Source organism: Octopus bimaculoides, chromosome 1 (genome assembly GCF_046866305.1).
Source record: "Octopus bimaculoides isolate indiv1 chromosome 1, ASM4686630v1, whole genome shotgun sequence".
In the NCBI taxonomy this organism is placed as follows: Eukaryota; Metazoa; Mollusca; class Cephalopoda; order Octopoda; family Octopodidae; genus Octopus; species Octopus bimaculoides.
The window spans coordinates 133,749,621-133,764,816 of record NC_142928.1 but is presented as its reverse complement, the minus strand read 5'-3'; the positions used below and the strand labels follow the sequence as shown (position 1 = coordinate 133,764,816).

The 15,196-nt window shown below is 35.6% G+C and overlaps 1 protein-coding gene across 8 annotated transcripts in view; it reads left to right on the top strand.

The window, feature by feature from the left end:
• The window catches only part of LOC106881508 (argininosuccinate synthase), a 48,577-nt gene extending 35,953 nt beyond the window's left edge, over window positions 1-12,624 (top strand). For 4 of the 8 annotated variants that reach the window (XR_016243453.1, XR_016243451.1, XR_016243452.1 and 1 more), the window contains exons 8-17: window positions 377-447; window positions 2,984-3,105; window positions 3,261-3,345; window positions 4,004-4,068; window positions 4,299-4,372; window positions 7,792-7,849; window positions 9,391-9,547; window positions 10,541-10,606; window positions 11,691-12,252; window positions 12,388-12,624. Coding sequence is in view for 4 of the 8 variants with exons in the window: in XM_089358807.1 (XP_089214933.1) it covers window positions 377-447; window positions 2,984-3,105; window positions 3,261-3,345; window positions 4,004-4,068; window positions 4,299-4,372; window positions 7,792-7,849; window positions 9,391-9,547; window positions 10,541-10,606; window positions 11,691-11,748 (756 nt within the window). In the remaining 4 variants the exon portion in view is untranslated. Of the gene's footprint in view, window positions 1-376; window positions 448-2,983; window positions 3,106-3,260; window positions 3,346-4,003; window positions 4,069-4,298; window positions 4,373-7,791; window positions 7,850-9,390; window positions 9,548-10,540; window positions 10,607-11,690 lie in introns of all 8 variants that reach the window. The other 4 variants (XM_089358807.1, XM_089358795.1, XM_089358813.1 and 1 more) reach the window with 1 other exon arrangement.
• The last annotated feature ends 2,572 nt before the right edge of the window (window positions 12,625-15,196 follow it).

The following is a 15,196-nucleotide window of genomic DNA, read 5'->3' as shown; positions in this document are numbered from 1 at the left end:
GGATATACTGAATGTTCAAGGAATGCAGAGAAAATAGAATTACAAAAAAGATGATGTTGATAAATGTTATACGTCTTCAGTAATATCTTATCTAGCTGTTGTTGTTAATCAATTAATATTAATAGTTCAGATATGAAAACATTTTACTCTCAAATGCATAATAATAATGCTGAATAGCACTATTTATGCTAGTCAGCATTATTATTATGCATTTGAGAGTAAAATGTTTTCGTATCTGTATGTTTCAATACATCTCAACGCTTCTAAGAAAACAAAAACAAAAAAAAGCTAACTTTGTTTGTTTACATACATTGTAATATTAATAGTGTTGCAAAACAAGGAATGTTTAAGCATTAAAACATGATATCTGTTTCAGAAACGAGGAATTCCAGTTCCTGCAACTAAAAAGGATCCATGGAGTATGGATGCTAACTTAATGCATATCAGGTATATATGTGTTTTATTTTCCTGTACAAGAGGTTTCAGAAGTGTGTAGAATCAGTGTGTGTATATGTATAGAGTGATGTATAGCGAAGTACCTGGGTTAGTTGAATTCTCTCTTTGATTTTGGACTGTTGCAACAATTTTACTTCACTAATGTCAATAATACCTATAAGAATGTCATCAGGATTCACACAATTTCATCTTATTTTCCCATTGTATCTGTCATTTTGTGCTTTTGTAAGAAATCGTCATGTACATCATCATCATCACCATTATTTAACGTCTGCCTTCCATGCTGGCATGGGTTGGATGATTTGACAAGAGCCAGCCAGACAGGATCCTGCACCAGACTTCTGTCTGTTTTAGCATGGTTATTTACAGCTGGATGGTCTTCCTAACACCAGCCACCCAGCAAAGTGGAATGAGTGCTTTTTACATGACACAAGCATAGGCAAGGTCAGTTTTGACATGGTTTCCATGGCTGGATGCTTTTTACACCTGATAATTATGATGTCAGTTGCATAGTGCCTGTTTCAGGACACCATTCCAAAGACTTCCATCTGTTATCCATTATTCCTATCAAACTACCAATGAAAGGTATAGATTGGTAAATCTGGCTAGGTATAAGTTCATAATCATCGGTTACTATATGTCAGATCACTCTTGCACTACTGGTAACACATAACTCAGCACATCCTGTTGCATGATCAGGTGATCAACAACTAAACCAGCAACTCCACTAAGCTTGCTTGATAAGGAGGGTGATTTTCGGACACTCTCCAAGATGAAAAATAAGATATATCAAAAGTTAGAGGAACTCAAAAGAGTCAACAGCCATCTGATATAGTCACCAGTCATAGTGAAGATAATCCATCTCAGAGAAGGAAATCTCTGAAATTAAAAAAACCCATTCAACAAGGACCAGATGATATTATTTTGCACAAAAATTATCACACAAAGATGTTATTGTTTCATCTGTAGATGACTTGTCATAGTATGGTGGTAGGTGCTGTAACAGTGAGTCACTGCATCCACCATTTGTTGGTGATTCCCTACTCTTGCCAGATGATTCCTTTGCTCCACTCAAGCAACAACCTGCCAACCCAGTAGCCATTGCTGGTGAGGGTTTTACAAGGTACAGACAACAGTTAATAATAATGATAATTACATATATTTGGTGTTAGGAAGGGCATCCAGCTGTAGAAACTCTGCCAAATCAGATTGGAGCCTGGTGTAGCCATCTGGTTTCACCAGTCCTCAGTCAAATCGTCCATCCCATGCTAGCATGGAAAACGGACGTTAAACGATGATGATGATGATATATATATTTGAGTATAAGAATGTACTGAATACTTTTATATCAATGTATGATAAAACAAAGAAAAGCGGTAAATAATGGTTTCAAATTTTGGATACTAGGCCAGTAATTTCAGGGAAGGGATTAAGTTGATTACATAGACCCCAGTGCTCAGCTGGTCCTTATTTTATCGATCCTGAAAGGATCAAAGTCAGCTTCATCAGAATTTGAGTTCAGAATGTAAAGATGGGAAAGGCTGCCATGCATTTTGTCCAGCATGCTGACTATTCTGCCTGCTTGCCTCCTTGATTGTTTCAATTTTTTTTTTTTTGGGGGGAGGGGAGATAAGTCAATTATATTGAAACTCACCCCTCCCCTGGTCACCAGTACTTCACTGGTACCTACTGTCTTGACCATGAAAGGGATAAAAGCAAAGTTGACCTCTGTCCTCTGTGTGATTTGAATTTAGAATGTAAAGAGCTGGAAGAACTCTCACTAAACATTTTGTCCTGCATGGTAACAATTTTATCAGCTGCCCACCTTAATAATGATAATGATGATTTCAAATTTTGGCACAAGGCCAGCACTCTCGGGTATTGGGGTTAGTCAATTACATCAACTCCAGTACTCAACTGGAACTTATTTTATCAGTTCTGAAAGGATGAAAGGCAATGTCGATCTCAGCGGAATTTGAACTCAGAATATATAGGCGCAGGAGTAGCTGTGTGGTAAGTAGCTTGCTTACCAACCACATAGTTCCGGGTTCAGTTCCACTGCATGGCTCCTTGGACAAGTGTCTTCTACTATAGCTTTGTGAGTGGATTTGGTTGACAGAAACTGAAAGAAGCCTGTCGTATATATATATATATATATATATATATGTATATGTTTGTGCGTCTGTGTTTGTCCCCACACCATCACTTGACAACCAATGTTGGTGTGTTTACATCCCCGTAAGTCAGCAGTTCAGCAAAAGAGACCGATAGAATAAATACTAAGCTTTCAAAGAATAAGTCCTGAGGTCACTTTGCTCAACTAAAGGTGGTTCTCCAGCATGGCCACAGTCAAATGAATAAAATAAGTAAAAGAATAAATGCCGCTAAGTATTTTACCCAGTGTGCTAATGATAACAATAATAATAGTGTTTTCTTTCTTAGCCATAGAAGCAGCATTTGTTTAACAAACAGAGCAATTAACAAAACAACAAAGTGAAATTTTTGCCTTTCCTTTTTTTTTCCACAGTTATGAAAGTGGAATTCTTGAAAACCCTAAGACTGAAGCACCAAATGGAATATACAACATGACAACTGACCCAGAAAAAGCACCAGACCAGGTTGAACGTATTCAGATTACTTTCAAGAAAGGTGAGCTTCATTTCATTTGCAATGTTTTATCTCCATCAACAAAATTTAGATGCAGCTAGATGCGCCTATATTAAGAATCTCAAAGTGGTTGCTCAGTTTGCCAGAAATAGCAGTTGAAGTTAATGTTATTTTTTTTTAACAATTATCTTTTTTAGGACTTCCTGTTTCTGTGAAGAATCTTCATGATAAAACTGTCAAAACAGATCCTTTGGAATTGTACTTGTACCTCAATGAACTTGGGTTAGTATGGATTTTCCATAACTTGCAGCACATGAATGAGATGTGTATGTGTGAGATTGTGCTCAATATCACCTATACACATCATTGGTACCTTATTCAAATAAAGTATCTCATTGGTGACACTGATGTACTTGATTAAAGATTTAAAAAGTGTGAATTAAAGTGTTCAAATTGAAATTGAAGTTCATCATTATTAGTTTTTAGGTTGCTTTTATTAAAAATTGTTTTGCTTTTAAATATAATCATTAGCAACAGAAGTGGTAGTAATATCAAAGGCTAATCTTTATCCCCACTTAAAAATAGATGTGTTAGAACACAGATTTCTCTCCCTGCTAGCGATGTAAACAGGAATGCTTATATTCACCAAAAGCCAATACAAGAATTTCTCTGATAGTAACTACTGCAGTATTTTGTGTTCTAGTACAGTATCTACCTTTCAGTAGGGATAAATATTATGCTTTTAAATACTGTTGCTGAGACTGATGTAAAGTCAGATAGATCAACTGAAGTTGAGACTTTTTTTTTTTTTCCCCCATTAATTTCTTTAAAAAAACTGTGAAAGTTAAAAAGACATAACCCAAGACGATGTATGTTGAGATATGCCTGTATATAGAAGACTGAAGGATGTACACTATCAGCTTTTTGTTTGTTATTTCAGAGGCAAACATGGTATTGGACGTATTGACTTGGTGGAAAACAGATTTATTGGCATGAAATCACGTGGTTAGCTTTGACTTTTTTATTTTTTTTCAATCCCAATGTTTTTAAGTTTGAATATTTTATGAATATTTTAAAGTTCTTTTACTGCTAAATTCATCATCACAGATGTAATCAAATATTAAAAAAAAAAATGATGTTTAAATGACATGGTTAATAAATTCTTTCTATACTAACTTAATCCTTAATAAACACAATAAATACTGCTTAAATCTGTCTTATTTTTATTATTCTAGGAGTCTATGAAACTCCAGCTGGCACCATCCTTTTAATAGCTCACACAGACATTGAAATCTTCACCATGGATAGGGTAAAAATTTTTTTGTTTTTTTATGGTTTGCATCAGAGCATCGAATAGAATACCTAGCAGTATTTATTTCAGATGCCTGAGCTTTGAGTTCAAATCTTGCTAATATCAACTTTGCTTTTCACCCTTTGAGGGCTAATTATCAATAAAGTTCTCTCACTGTAGAAACCATGCCACAACAGACAATTGAACTTTGGACAGTTCCCAGCTAGCCAGCTCCATGTCAAACCGCCCAACCCATGCTAGTATGGAAAGCAAACATTAAATGATGATGTAACCTAAGGGTACATCCTGACATCTCTTCACCATCTTCCCTCTTTTTCCAACTGGTTAGGGTTGGGTATCTCCTCTACTGTAACACACCTGTTCCTGCCCCTCTGTCATATTTTAGCCTCTCATCATCTGACATAAAGCCACCTCCCTCACTACCAAACCACACCGTCAGGTGATTTTGACTTGCATGTTATTTGATGATTTTACTTGTATCAGTGCCACATAAAACGCACCTACCACACTTTGTGAAGTTGTTGGTATTAGAAAGTGTGTCCAGCTTTAGAAACCACTTCAAAGCAGACATTGGAGCTTGGCACAGTCCTCTGGTTCATCGGTTCCTGTAAAACTGGCCAACTCATGCCAGCTTGGAAAACAGATTTTAAACACAAATGGTGATGAAACTACCACTCATGTCTTGGAGTTGGTTCTTTGTGTCTTCTCCCTATGAATCAGCTTCTGACTAGTGGTGAAATGGTACCACATTAGATTATTGTTATACACTAAAATCTTGCTTCCGTCTAACCCATATGGATAGAATTTGTTTGGATATTTATTCTGTAGTAAATTATATTATTTACTGTATTTTTTACATGCAATTTTTATAATCCAATATTTTTGTATTTTTCTTTTTTACTCTCTCTCTTTTACTTGTTTCAGTCATTTGACTGTGGCCATGCTGGAGCACTACCATTAGTCGAGCAAATCGACCCCAGGACTTATTCTTTGGAAGCCTAGTACTTATTCTATCGATCTCTTTTTGCCGAACCGCTAAGTTACGGCGGCATAAACACACCACCATCGGTTGTCAAGCGATGTTGGGGAGACGAACACAGACACACAAACACACACACACACACACACACATATATATACATATATACGACGGGCTTCTTTCAGTTTCCGTCTTCCAAATCCACTCACAAGGTTTTGGTCGGCCCGAGGCTATAGTAGAAGACACTTGCCCAAGGTGCCATGCAGTGGGACTGAACCCGGAACCATGTGGTTGGTAAGCAAGCTACTTACCACGCAGCCACTCCCGCGCCTACTCTTCCACCTTTTGTTTTTGTTTTGCTGCCCTTGAACCAAATACAAAATCATTATTATGCATGTCATCTTTCCAGTCAGGTCATAGAATCAATGCAATCAACTAAATTCTTCCCTCTAAAGTTGTCATTTTGTCCCTTATTTAGAAATCTTCATTATTTGCCAGCATCAAGGCAGTGACCTGGCAGAATCATTAAAGCATCAGATTAAGAGCCTAGCTATATTTGCCCCAGTTCTTTACAGTCTTATTTCAAATCCCACCAGGGACTACTTTGCCTTTCATTCTTCAATAAAATAAAGAACCAGTTAAGTACTAGGGTTTCATCATCATCATCATCATCATCATCATCATCATCATCATCGTTTAACGTTCGCTTTCCATGCTAGCATGGGTTGGACGATTTGACTGAGGACTGGTGAAACCAGAAGGCTTCACCAGGCTCCAATCTGATTTGGCAGAGTTTCTACATCTGGATGCCCTTCCTAACGCCAACCACTCAGAGAATGTAGTGGGTGCTTTTACGTGCCACCAGTATGAAGGCCAGTCAGGCGGTACTAGCAATGGCCACGCTCAAAAGGGTGTATTTTTCGTGCCACCTGCACAGGAGCCAGTCCAGGGGCACTGGCAACGATCTCGCTTGAAAGTCCTTACACATGCCATGGGCACAAGTGCCAGAAAGGCGACGCTGGGCACAGGTGCCAGCCCGATGGTATCAATTCCTCCCCTCCTCTTGAGATTGCAGGCCTAGTGCTTAAATCAGAAAATACTATTTGCTACTGTCAATTTTGCCTTTCATCCCTTTTGGTGTTGATAAAAATAAATCAAGTTCTAGGGTCAATAGTATTGACTAACCAACTTCCCTCAGAACTGCTGGCTTGTGTCAAAATTTGAAACCATTATTATTATTATTAAGGTAGCAGAATCATTAGTGTGTTGAACAATTATGTTTAATAGCATTTCTTTCAGCTTTTAATATTCTGAGTTCAAATTCCACTGAGGTCAACTTTGCCTTTCACCCTTTCGAGGTAGAATAAATAAGTACCAGTGAAGTACTGGGGATTGATGTCATTGAGTTGTCCACTCCCACTAAAATTGTTGGCCTTAAGCCATAATTTGAAACTAAATTAGAAAGAATTGTTGCTGTTAAGGTGAAATATGTGCTTTCATGTAAATGTCTGTTGCTTTTTATTGTGCTAGCTGTACCACATCATTTCATTTATCATCATAGTCTGTAATGTCATCTTCAAAGTATAACATTTTCAAACCAGATCAAACTACTGCATTTCAAGCTTTCTGTTGTGTAATTTTCTTGTAGGTTTATTACACAATCAGCTCACAATGCATTATCTTTACTTACACTTTTCTGTCACATGCTAACAAACATATGTGCACATGTGTCTGCAAAAGTACAACCACACACACACACAAAATAAAACACATACACAAACACAAATTAAAACTTACCCATTCATTGTTTGACCAACATTCCAATGACTTTTATGTAATGGCTATCCAGTATGTTTATTCATCTTTTTTTAAAGATGATTGGATGAAATTTGAAGATTTCATTGCAACTCACTTTACTATGCTAGACTTCAGCATTTACCGTTCCTGCTTCTGTATCTATAATTACTCCCAGACAACACACCAGAACACTACTACAGCACTATCATAAAACATTATCTCTCATTCAGTCCACACAAAATATACATCAAAATAACAGAAGCAGTCAACTTATTCTTATATGTACAATGCCTTTGATCATAGCCCTGCTTAATCAGGGTTGATCTGGGGCTAAACAGCAGGAACAGTCTTTCCCTGTTATCATTGTATCATTATTTGACTCGACTAAAATGGCAAGCTGGCAGAACTATTAGCATACTGGACAAAATGCTTAGTGGCATTTCATCTGTTTTTATATTCTGAGCTTAAATTCTGCTGAGGTCAACTTTGCTTTTCATCCTTTTGGGATCAGTGTGATCAACTTCCCCCTTCCCTCAAAACCAGCTAGCTCTCTGCCAAAATTTAAAACCATTATTTGACTTGGCCATATTAGTTTTCCCTTAACAATTCTAACTATTAGAACATTTGTTTTTAATTGCAGGAGGTCCGCAAAATAAAGCGCGATTTAGACAACAAGTTTTCAGAACAGGTCTATCGTGGTAAGTAGAGTTGTTTTAGGTGTTTCACACTCAATTACCTATATAATTGTATGATGCTAAACCACATTATTGTCTCATACCTAAAGGTTTCATGTGTTTTAATCAGTATGGTTTTGTCATGTTGATTTTAGGATTATTGCACAAAGTGCAATTTAGTTTAACAGCCCTGCTGAGTCTGAAAAGAAAGAACTCATTCTCATGTCAGCACTTAGAATGTAATTCTTATTTGTTTAAAGTGTCTGTTGTTTTGGTGAGGATGAAGTATTTCTCATTGACAGGCGCATTGCATGACTTTTAGAGGCCCCCTGCAACTTTTTGTTTCAAGGCCCCATCACTTCAGTCAAAATTCATAATCTACACCTTTTATTCCTAGCTATATTTTACTTTATTGTATCTGAAGTTCAATATTTCACGTTATCCTAAAGAACATCTTTTAAAGTACAAGTTAAATTTATATAGGTTTATTACAAATTTCAATTAGTAAAACTTCCATATGTGAGTAATAAAGACCAGAGTGTACAAAGCCTATGTAGGTAGGGACGTTCGTGGTACAATATAATATCTTTACAAGAACTTTTGCAGTTTCAATGTATTACCGTTTTATTTCTTGAAGTTTTAAGTTAATATAGTGTAATTCTTGTTCAACATCTTAACCAAAGTAAATAGATGACTCATCTATGTACTTTGATCTTAACATGAAGCCCCTCAACTACGGAGGCCCCCTGCGACTGCAGGAGTTGCAGGGGCTTAGCGACGGTCCTGCTCATTGACCCTGATGCCACAGCAATTTACAAAAAGGTTTATTTGTTGCTGAAATGCAGCATAAATCAGACAACATGAGACTTGGTAATACTGTCAATGAAACCAGATCTTTTTTTTTTTCATTCAATCTTCCATTCAGCATGCACATTATAACTTCGTGGTAAAACAATTCCTCTATCTAATCAAACAAACACTACCACAAACATTAACTATTCAACAAGAACACTACAAAAACCAGTTTGTCTAAAACCCTTTTCTGTATTAAAAAAAATTATTTCATTGCATAGCAAACAATACAAATCGAAAAGAAGATAACTGTAATTGTTGAAACACTGAGTTATGTCCCTTAGATATGTTAACATTTGAAAGAAAGTGCTCACCGCCAAAGTAGAGATTAATAATATTTTTTGTTTTGATTGAGTTAGTCTCTTGTTACTCTGAGTTTCACCTGCGGATGCACAGGGTTTCTTCATACAAGCTACAACTCTACATGCATTAAATATATATAAACTACATTTTATGAAACTCTGCAAGAGTGTATTATAATTTTTAAAATTTTAATCTTTTTTTTTTTTTGTTATTGAAAAAGTCTCAACAGAATTTCTAAGTTATCTGAAGGGCTGTCGAGTTAATTTACATGCTGGCCATTTTACATACAAATAAATAAATAAATATATATATAATCTTTTCTTTTTCCTTCTTTTTTTTTTTTTGTTGCACTTTGTTGTTTTTAAATGATCTGTGATTCAACTGCTTGCATTTTCTCTGTGATAAAACAGGATTTTGGTTCAGTCCTGAATGTGAGTACACTCGACAGTGTATTGCTAAAAGTCAGGAGTGTGTGGAAGGCAGTGTCACCCTTTCACTATACAAGGGTAAAGCCATGGCCATAAGCCGGGAATCCCCTCTGTCTCTCTACAATGAAGAATTAGTCAGGTAAGCACTCTTCTCACAAATCATGTACATTTATTCCTTTATTTATTTAATACCAAAATAACACTTTTGTAGTCTGAGGTGTGTTGGTATCAATTTTTATAAAGAGCTCAGGCACAGGTATAGCTGTGTGGTTAAGAAGCTTGACTCCCAACTGTGTTGTCTTGGTTTCAGTCTCACTGTTAAGTACCTTGGGGGAAAGTCTTTTACTGTAGCCCCAGTCAGACCAAAGCCTTGTAAATGGATTTCTAGATGAAAATTAAAAGAAGTCAGTTGTGTTTGTGTGTGTGTGTGTATGTATATATATATATATATCATCATCATCATCATCATTTAATGTCTGCTTTCCATGCTAGCTTGGGTTAGATGGTTTGACAGGAGTTGGCAAGACAGAAGACTGCATTAGGCTTCAGTGTCTCTTTTGACACGCTGAATTAAGTGCTTCTTCCGAGGCCCCAGTACAGGTGAAATCAATTTTGGTATGGTTTTTACTGCTGGATGTCCTTCCAAGCACTGGCCACTTTACAGTGTGAACTAATTCTTGATGATGATGATGGTGGTAATGATGTGTGTGGTTGTGTTTGCAAGTACTCTTGTCTTAACATCACATGATGGTTGTAACGGAACATCACCATCATCATACAAATGATGTTGTTCATTTCCAGACTTCTCTGAAAAACATGTCTGGTCATGGGAAAATATTACTTTGTTTGGAAACAGATGAGGGTTGACAACAGGAATGGCATCCAATTGTAGAAAACCAGTCTCAACAAATTCTGTCTGACCCATGCAAGCCTCGAAAAGTAGATGTTAAAAGATTATGATAGTGATATCAAATCATAGCTGCAATTTTAGGTTGTTGACCGACTTAGGTATTATTTTACTTAATATCCAAATTAAGTCTTCCGTGTCATCAATTATTGGCAACTTGATGGTGTTATACATATATAACTGTTTCTACTACATGTCTTAAATGTTTTATTTCCTTGTTTTCAGCATGAATGTCCAGGGAGACTATCAACCAATTGAAGCTGGAGGTTTCATTAAGATCTGCTCTCTGAGGTAAAAATATTTTCACATTCAACCTAATACATATTTCTGTCAATACTTTTCTGTGTCCTTACTTTAAATCTTTACTTCTTACTTTTCTAATATCTTTTTGTTTTTGGTTATTTTTTTTTTCCTCTTTTTTACTATTCTCCCATAAAACCATGACTTAGATAGATCTATATATTAAAATATTTGTGAAAGTTTATACAAATATCTGCATGAAGTAAGATGTATGCATTTTGTTTCCTTCTTTTAATGGTTATCCTATAATCATGAAGTATCAGTGACGAAAGTACTTAGGATAAATGTTTTGTTTATCCCTTTAGCATTCAGATTACTCTGTCAAATGCAATACTTATTTATTCTCATTGTTTTGAATTAATCATACATTATCTTGTTGCTTCAAGATTTCAGTGTTATGATTGTTTATTTTTAGAATGATGTTGTAGGGTAGGTGTGAGAGGCTGGATCCAGTCAGTTTGAATGTAAAACAGGTAGAATATATGGGCTGGATATGGTCATTTTAAATGCTAAAGGTTAAAGGATACTACGCAATATCTGAAAATAGCATCTGAATTGTAGGAGTATTAATATCAGTATATACTTTACATCATTCTATGTTATCAGCTCAGTTTAAAATTATATATGATTGCCCTGTCTTGTTAGACAATAGCTATCTCACATTCAGCCTGGTTATTCCAATTTACTTTCATCTGTGCATGAGTGAAGCTGTGCTCTTTTATACTTGACTTAAACTGAAAAAAACTGGGGTGCATCTTATACATGGGGCAAAGCTAAAAGTACAAATTCAAAAAAATGTTTTACCAAGATTTAACACTAAATTAAAGATGCAACTTATACACAAGTAAATACAATACACACGTGTGTGTGTGTGTTGTAATTTCCAAATACCATGTATAATAGCAAAGTATCTGATGAAGTGCCACTCCATGTAATTCAACCATCAGTAAATTTGTTTCTTATGTAATTTATCACATGTAATTATCTCCTTCGTCATAGATATAACTTTCTGTAATTATATAACTCTCTGCAATTATATGACTCTTTATAATTGAATATCTAATATCTTTTCCAGATTGCGAGAGTTTTACAGAAATCGTCAAAAGCAGATTTGTTCCTCAACGCCATATTAGAAGTTACTATTCATATTTGTCCATCACAAATGAAATTAGTGGCTGTAATGGATACTGGATGTTCTAATTATTTTTCTGTTCTCTTTTTAGTAATCAGTTATATTTTAGAAGTATCAATCCGTAACTTTCCAAAATTAAACTACCTTACAAACAACAACGCGACCACCACCATTGAGAATACTATCGTGAGCCAATGAGGTAGCCTGTATGTAGCCATGTAAGCTGCTCAGTGTTGCCATCAAATTCTTTAAAACAGAGACCATGTGTTTTATGTCTTGAATTTTTAGTTCATCATCTTATCCCCATAATAAAGGTGGAATCATGCCCCAAACTGCTGGCAAACTGAAATTGTTTAACAGGTTTGTTCCAACAGATGTAAAACAATAACTAAATCATTATCAACATCATTAACAACAACAACAACAGCAGCAGCAATAGCAAAAATATGTGTCTATGTAGTTCCTCAGCCTGGTAGAAATAGCAGCTAAATATTCCTCAAATCACATTCTATCATCATACAGGGTGTCCACAAAGTCTGGGTACATGGGGATTAACACATACTTTAAGAAATTATTATTTCTTATATTTAATTGTTTATGTTATGATTTTATTAACTCCATGTACCCAGACCTTGTGGACACCCTGTATATAAAGAAAGGATACACTGGACAGTGTATAAACAAAGAGATGTGATTGCTCTGGCTGAAACGCCTTTGATTATAGGCCTGCTCAATTAGACTGAACTATGACTAAAGAATGTCAACAACTTGAGGGTTAGAAAAAAGATGTGATATACTTCTCAGAAAGAGTAAACATTTTCATTGGTATTTTATTTCCTGTTTCATCTTTAGAAGCAAATAAATTGGTCACATACTTTGCAATGTTTTGCTTTTGTTTTATTTAATTTTTGTTTATTTTAATTCAACTTAAGTTTAATTTTTTTTTCTCTTCTCATGGTGTCACAGCTTACCAAATTGTTCAAGATAAATTCAAAACATTTTTTAGAATTGTTAAAGGACAAAATAAAATGAGACAAAGCAGTTATGCATGACTATATTAAGATGTGAGAAAGACTGAATTTGCTTAACCTTTCTGTGGTATATTTATATTAAAATATATCAAATGAAGACATAGGCCCCAGGTGGAGAAGCATGATCTTCAAACATTGGGCCTCATGGAGGCAATGACAAGTGACTGATACCTTTGGCGACATGCTATGGTTGAGAAGACCTGTCAAGCCAAGTGAAACCGTGGTCATGGTCAATACCAGTGTCATGTAACAGGTACCCAGGCTGGTGGCATGTAAAAAACTCCCTTTGAACGTTGGGTCTCATGGAGGCAATGATAAGTGGCTGAGATCATAGCAATATACCATGCTTGAGAAGACTCAACAAGCCAAGTGAAATCATAGTCATAGCTATTGCCGGTATCATGTAAATGGTACCCATGCTGGTGGCATGTAAAAAGCACCCATTACACTCGTGGAGTGGTTGGTGTTAGGAAGAGCATCCAGCTGTAGCAACCATGCTAAATCAGATTGGAACCTGGTGCAGCTCTCCAACTTACCAATTTCAGTTAAACTGTCTAACCTAGGCCTGGCCCACTCAAATTACATTACGGGCCACTTAAATCACAGAAAGTTTTTTTGAGGGCCGCTTGTATACTGACAGAATTGAAAGTATTTTGCTTTCTCATGCTATTATTACAATAATGAATGAATGATAAAAAAAACAAACAAGAAAAAAAGGAGAACATGGTTCACAATTACGAATACAAACAACAAAAAATAGCAACAGGCATCTTTCGAGAATGAATCAATATATATATATATAATTATATACAAAGGGCATTAACTGTGTATTAATGCCTCACACTATCGAGGGACTAAATAAGTAAAAAAAACTACCAAAAATAAGCACTTTTTTGGTAGTTTTTTTTTACTTATTTAGTCCCTCGATAGCGTGAGGCATTAATACACAGTTAATGCCCTTTATATATAATTAAATATATCTATGAAGAAACGATGAATTTTTTCATTACGAAATTTTTCATTATGAGGTTTTTATAAAGAATTTATCCTATATTATATTATATATATATATATATATATATATATATTGATTTTAAATTTTGACACAAGGCCAGCAATTTTAGGGAAGGCATAAAGTCAATTACATCAACCCCAGCACTCAGCTGGTACTTACTCTATCAAGCCAGGAAGGATGAAAGGCAAAGTCAACCTCAGGAGAGTTTGAACTCAGAATGTAAAGATGGACAAAATGCTGCCAGTTCACTGCCTTAATTAAGTAAATATACATCAAAATATATTTGTTTTAAGATATACTATCTAATATTCTTTTTTCTTTCATTTGTTTCAGTCATTTGACTGTGGCTATACTGGAGCGCTGCCTTTAATCAAAACAAATCAACCAGAGGACTTTTTGTAAGCCTAGTACTTATTCTGTCGGTCTCTTGCCGAACCGCTAAGTTACAGAGACATAAATACACCAGCCTCAGTTGTCAAGTGATGGTGGGGGGACAAACACAGACGCATAAACATATACATATACATACATATATATATATATATATATATATATATATTTATTTATCTGTATATATAAAAGGCAGGATGCGTGTGTACGTGAATGTAATTTATACACGTCCAAAAATTAGCACGCATGTCGCTCCAATTTTAGGAGGACATTCGTCATGACCCTAGCTGTATTTTCGTCAACTTATTTTTCCCAGAGGCACCAGCGAATAGCAGTAAAAATAAATTTTCAACCAAAACTTTTAACAATCTTCAAGTTGGAGAAATCACTCATTGGCTACCCACTTTTGGGCGAAATGCAAATTTCCTGTATGGAAAACATAGGAATGTGATTAAATTGAGGAAAGAAATAAGTGGAGGGGGGATATGCAAATGTCATCTCAGACATGCTAGAAACAACAGGTAAAGGACAAGGTTTCTGAGATAACTTCCTTGTAAATTTAAATGGAAGATCACGTTTTGATATTACACTCCTCACAAACAGGAATGACAGAATAGGAAAAGGTAATTTCCATAGAATTTGTGATGTGTGTGTGTGTGTGTGTGCTTGTTCTTTGTGTGTGTGTGTGTGTGTGTGTGCCTGTTCTGTTTTTATGTATTTATGTGTTGTGGAATATAGATTAACGAAATTATACCAGCAATGTTGCATTTTAAACTTGAAGGAAAAAAGCCTTGCATATTTGTTCTTACCTGCTTCATGTGTGTATGTAAAATCCATAAATTTCCAAACAGAAAACGAGAACACCATATCAATTATAGTAGTCCATGTGGGGTTTTTTTTCAACCTCTAAAGAGCAGAAATATTGCAACATGCACATGCACACACACACACAAACAAGAACGCCCCCCCTACACACACACACACACTCACACAAAGAACAAGCATGTATGCAA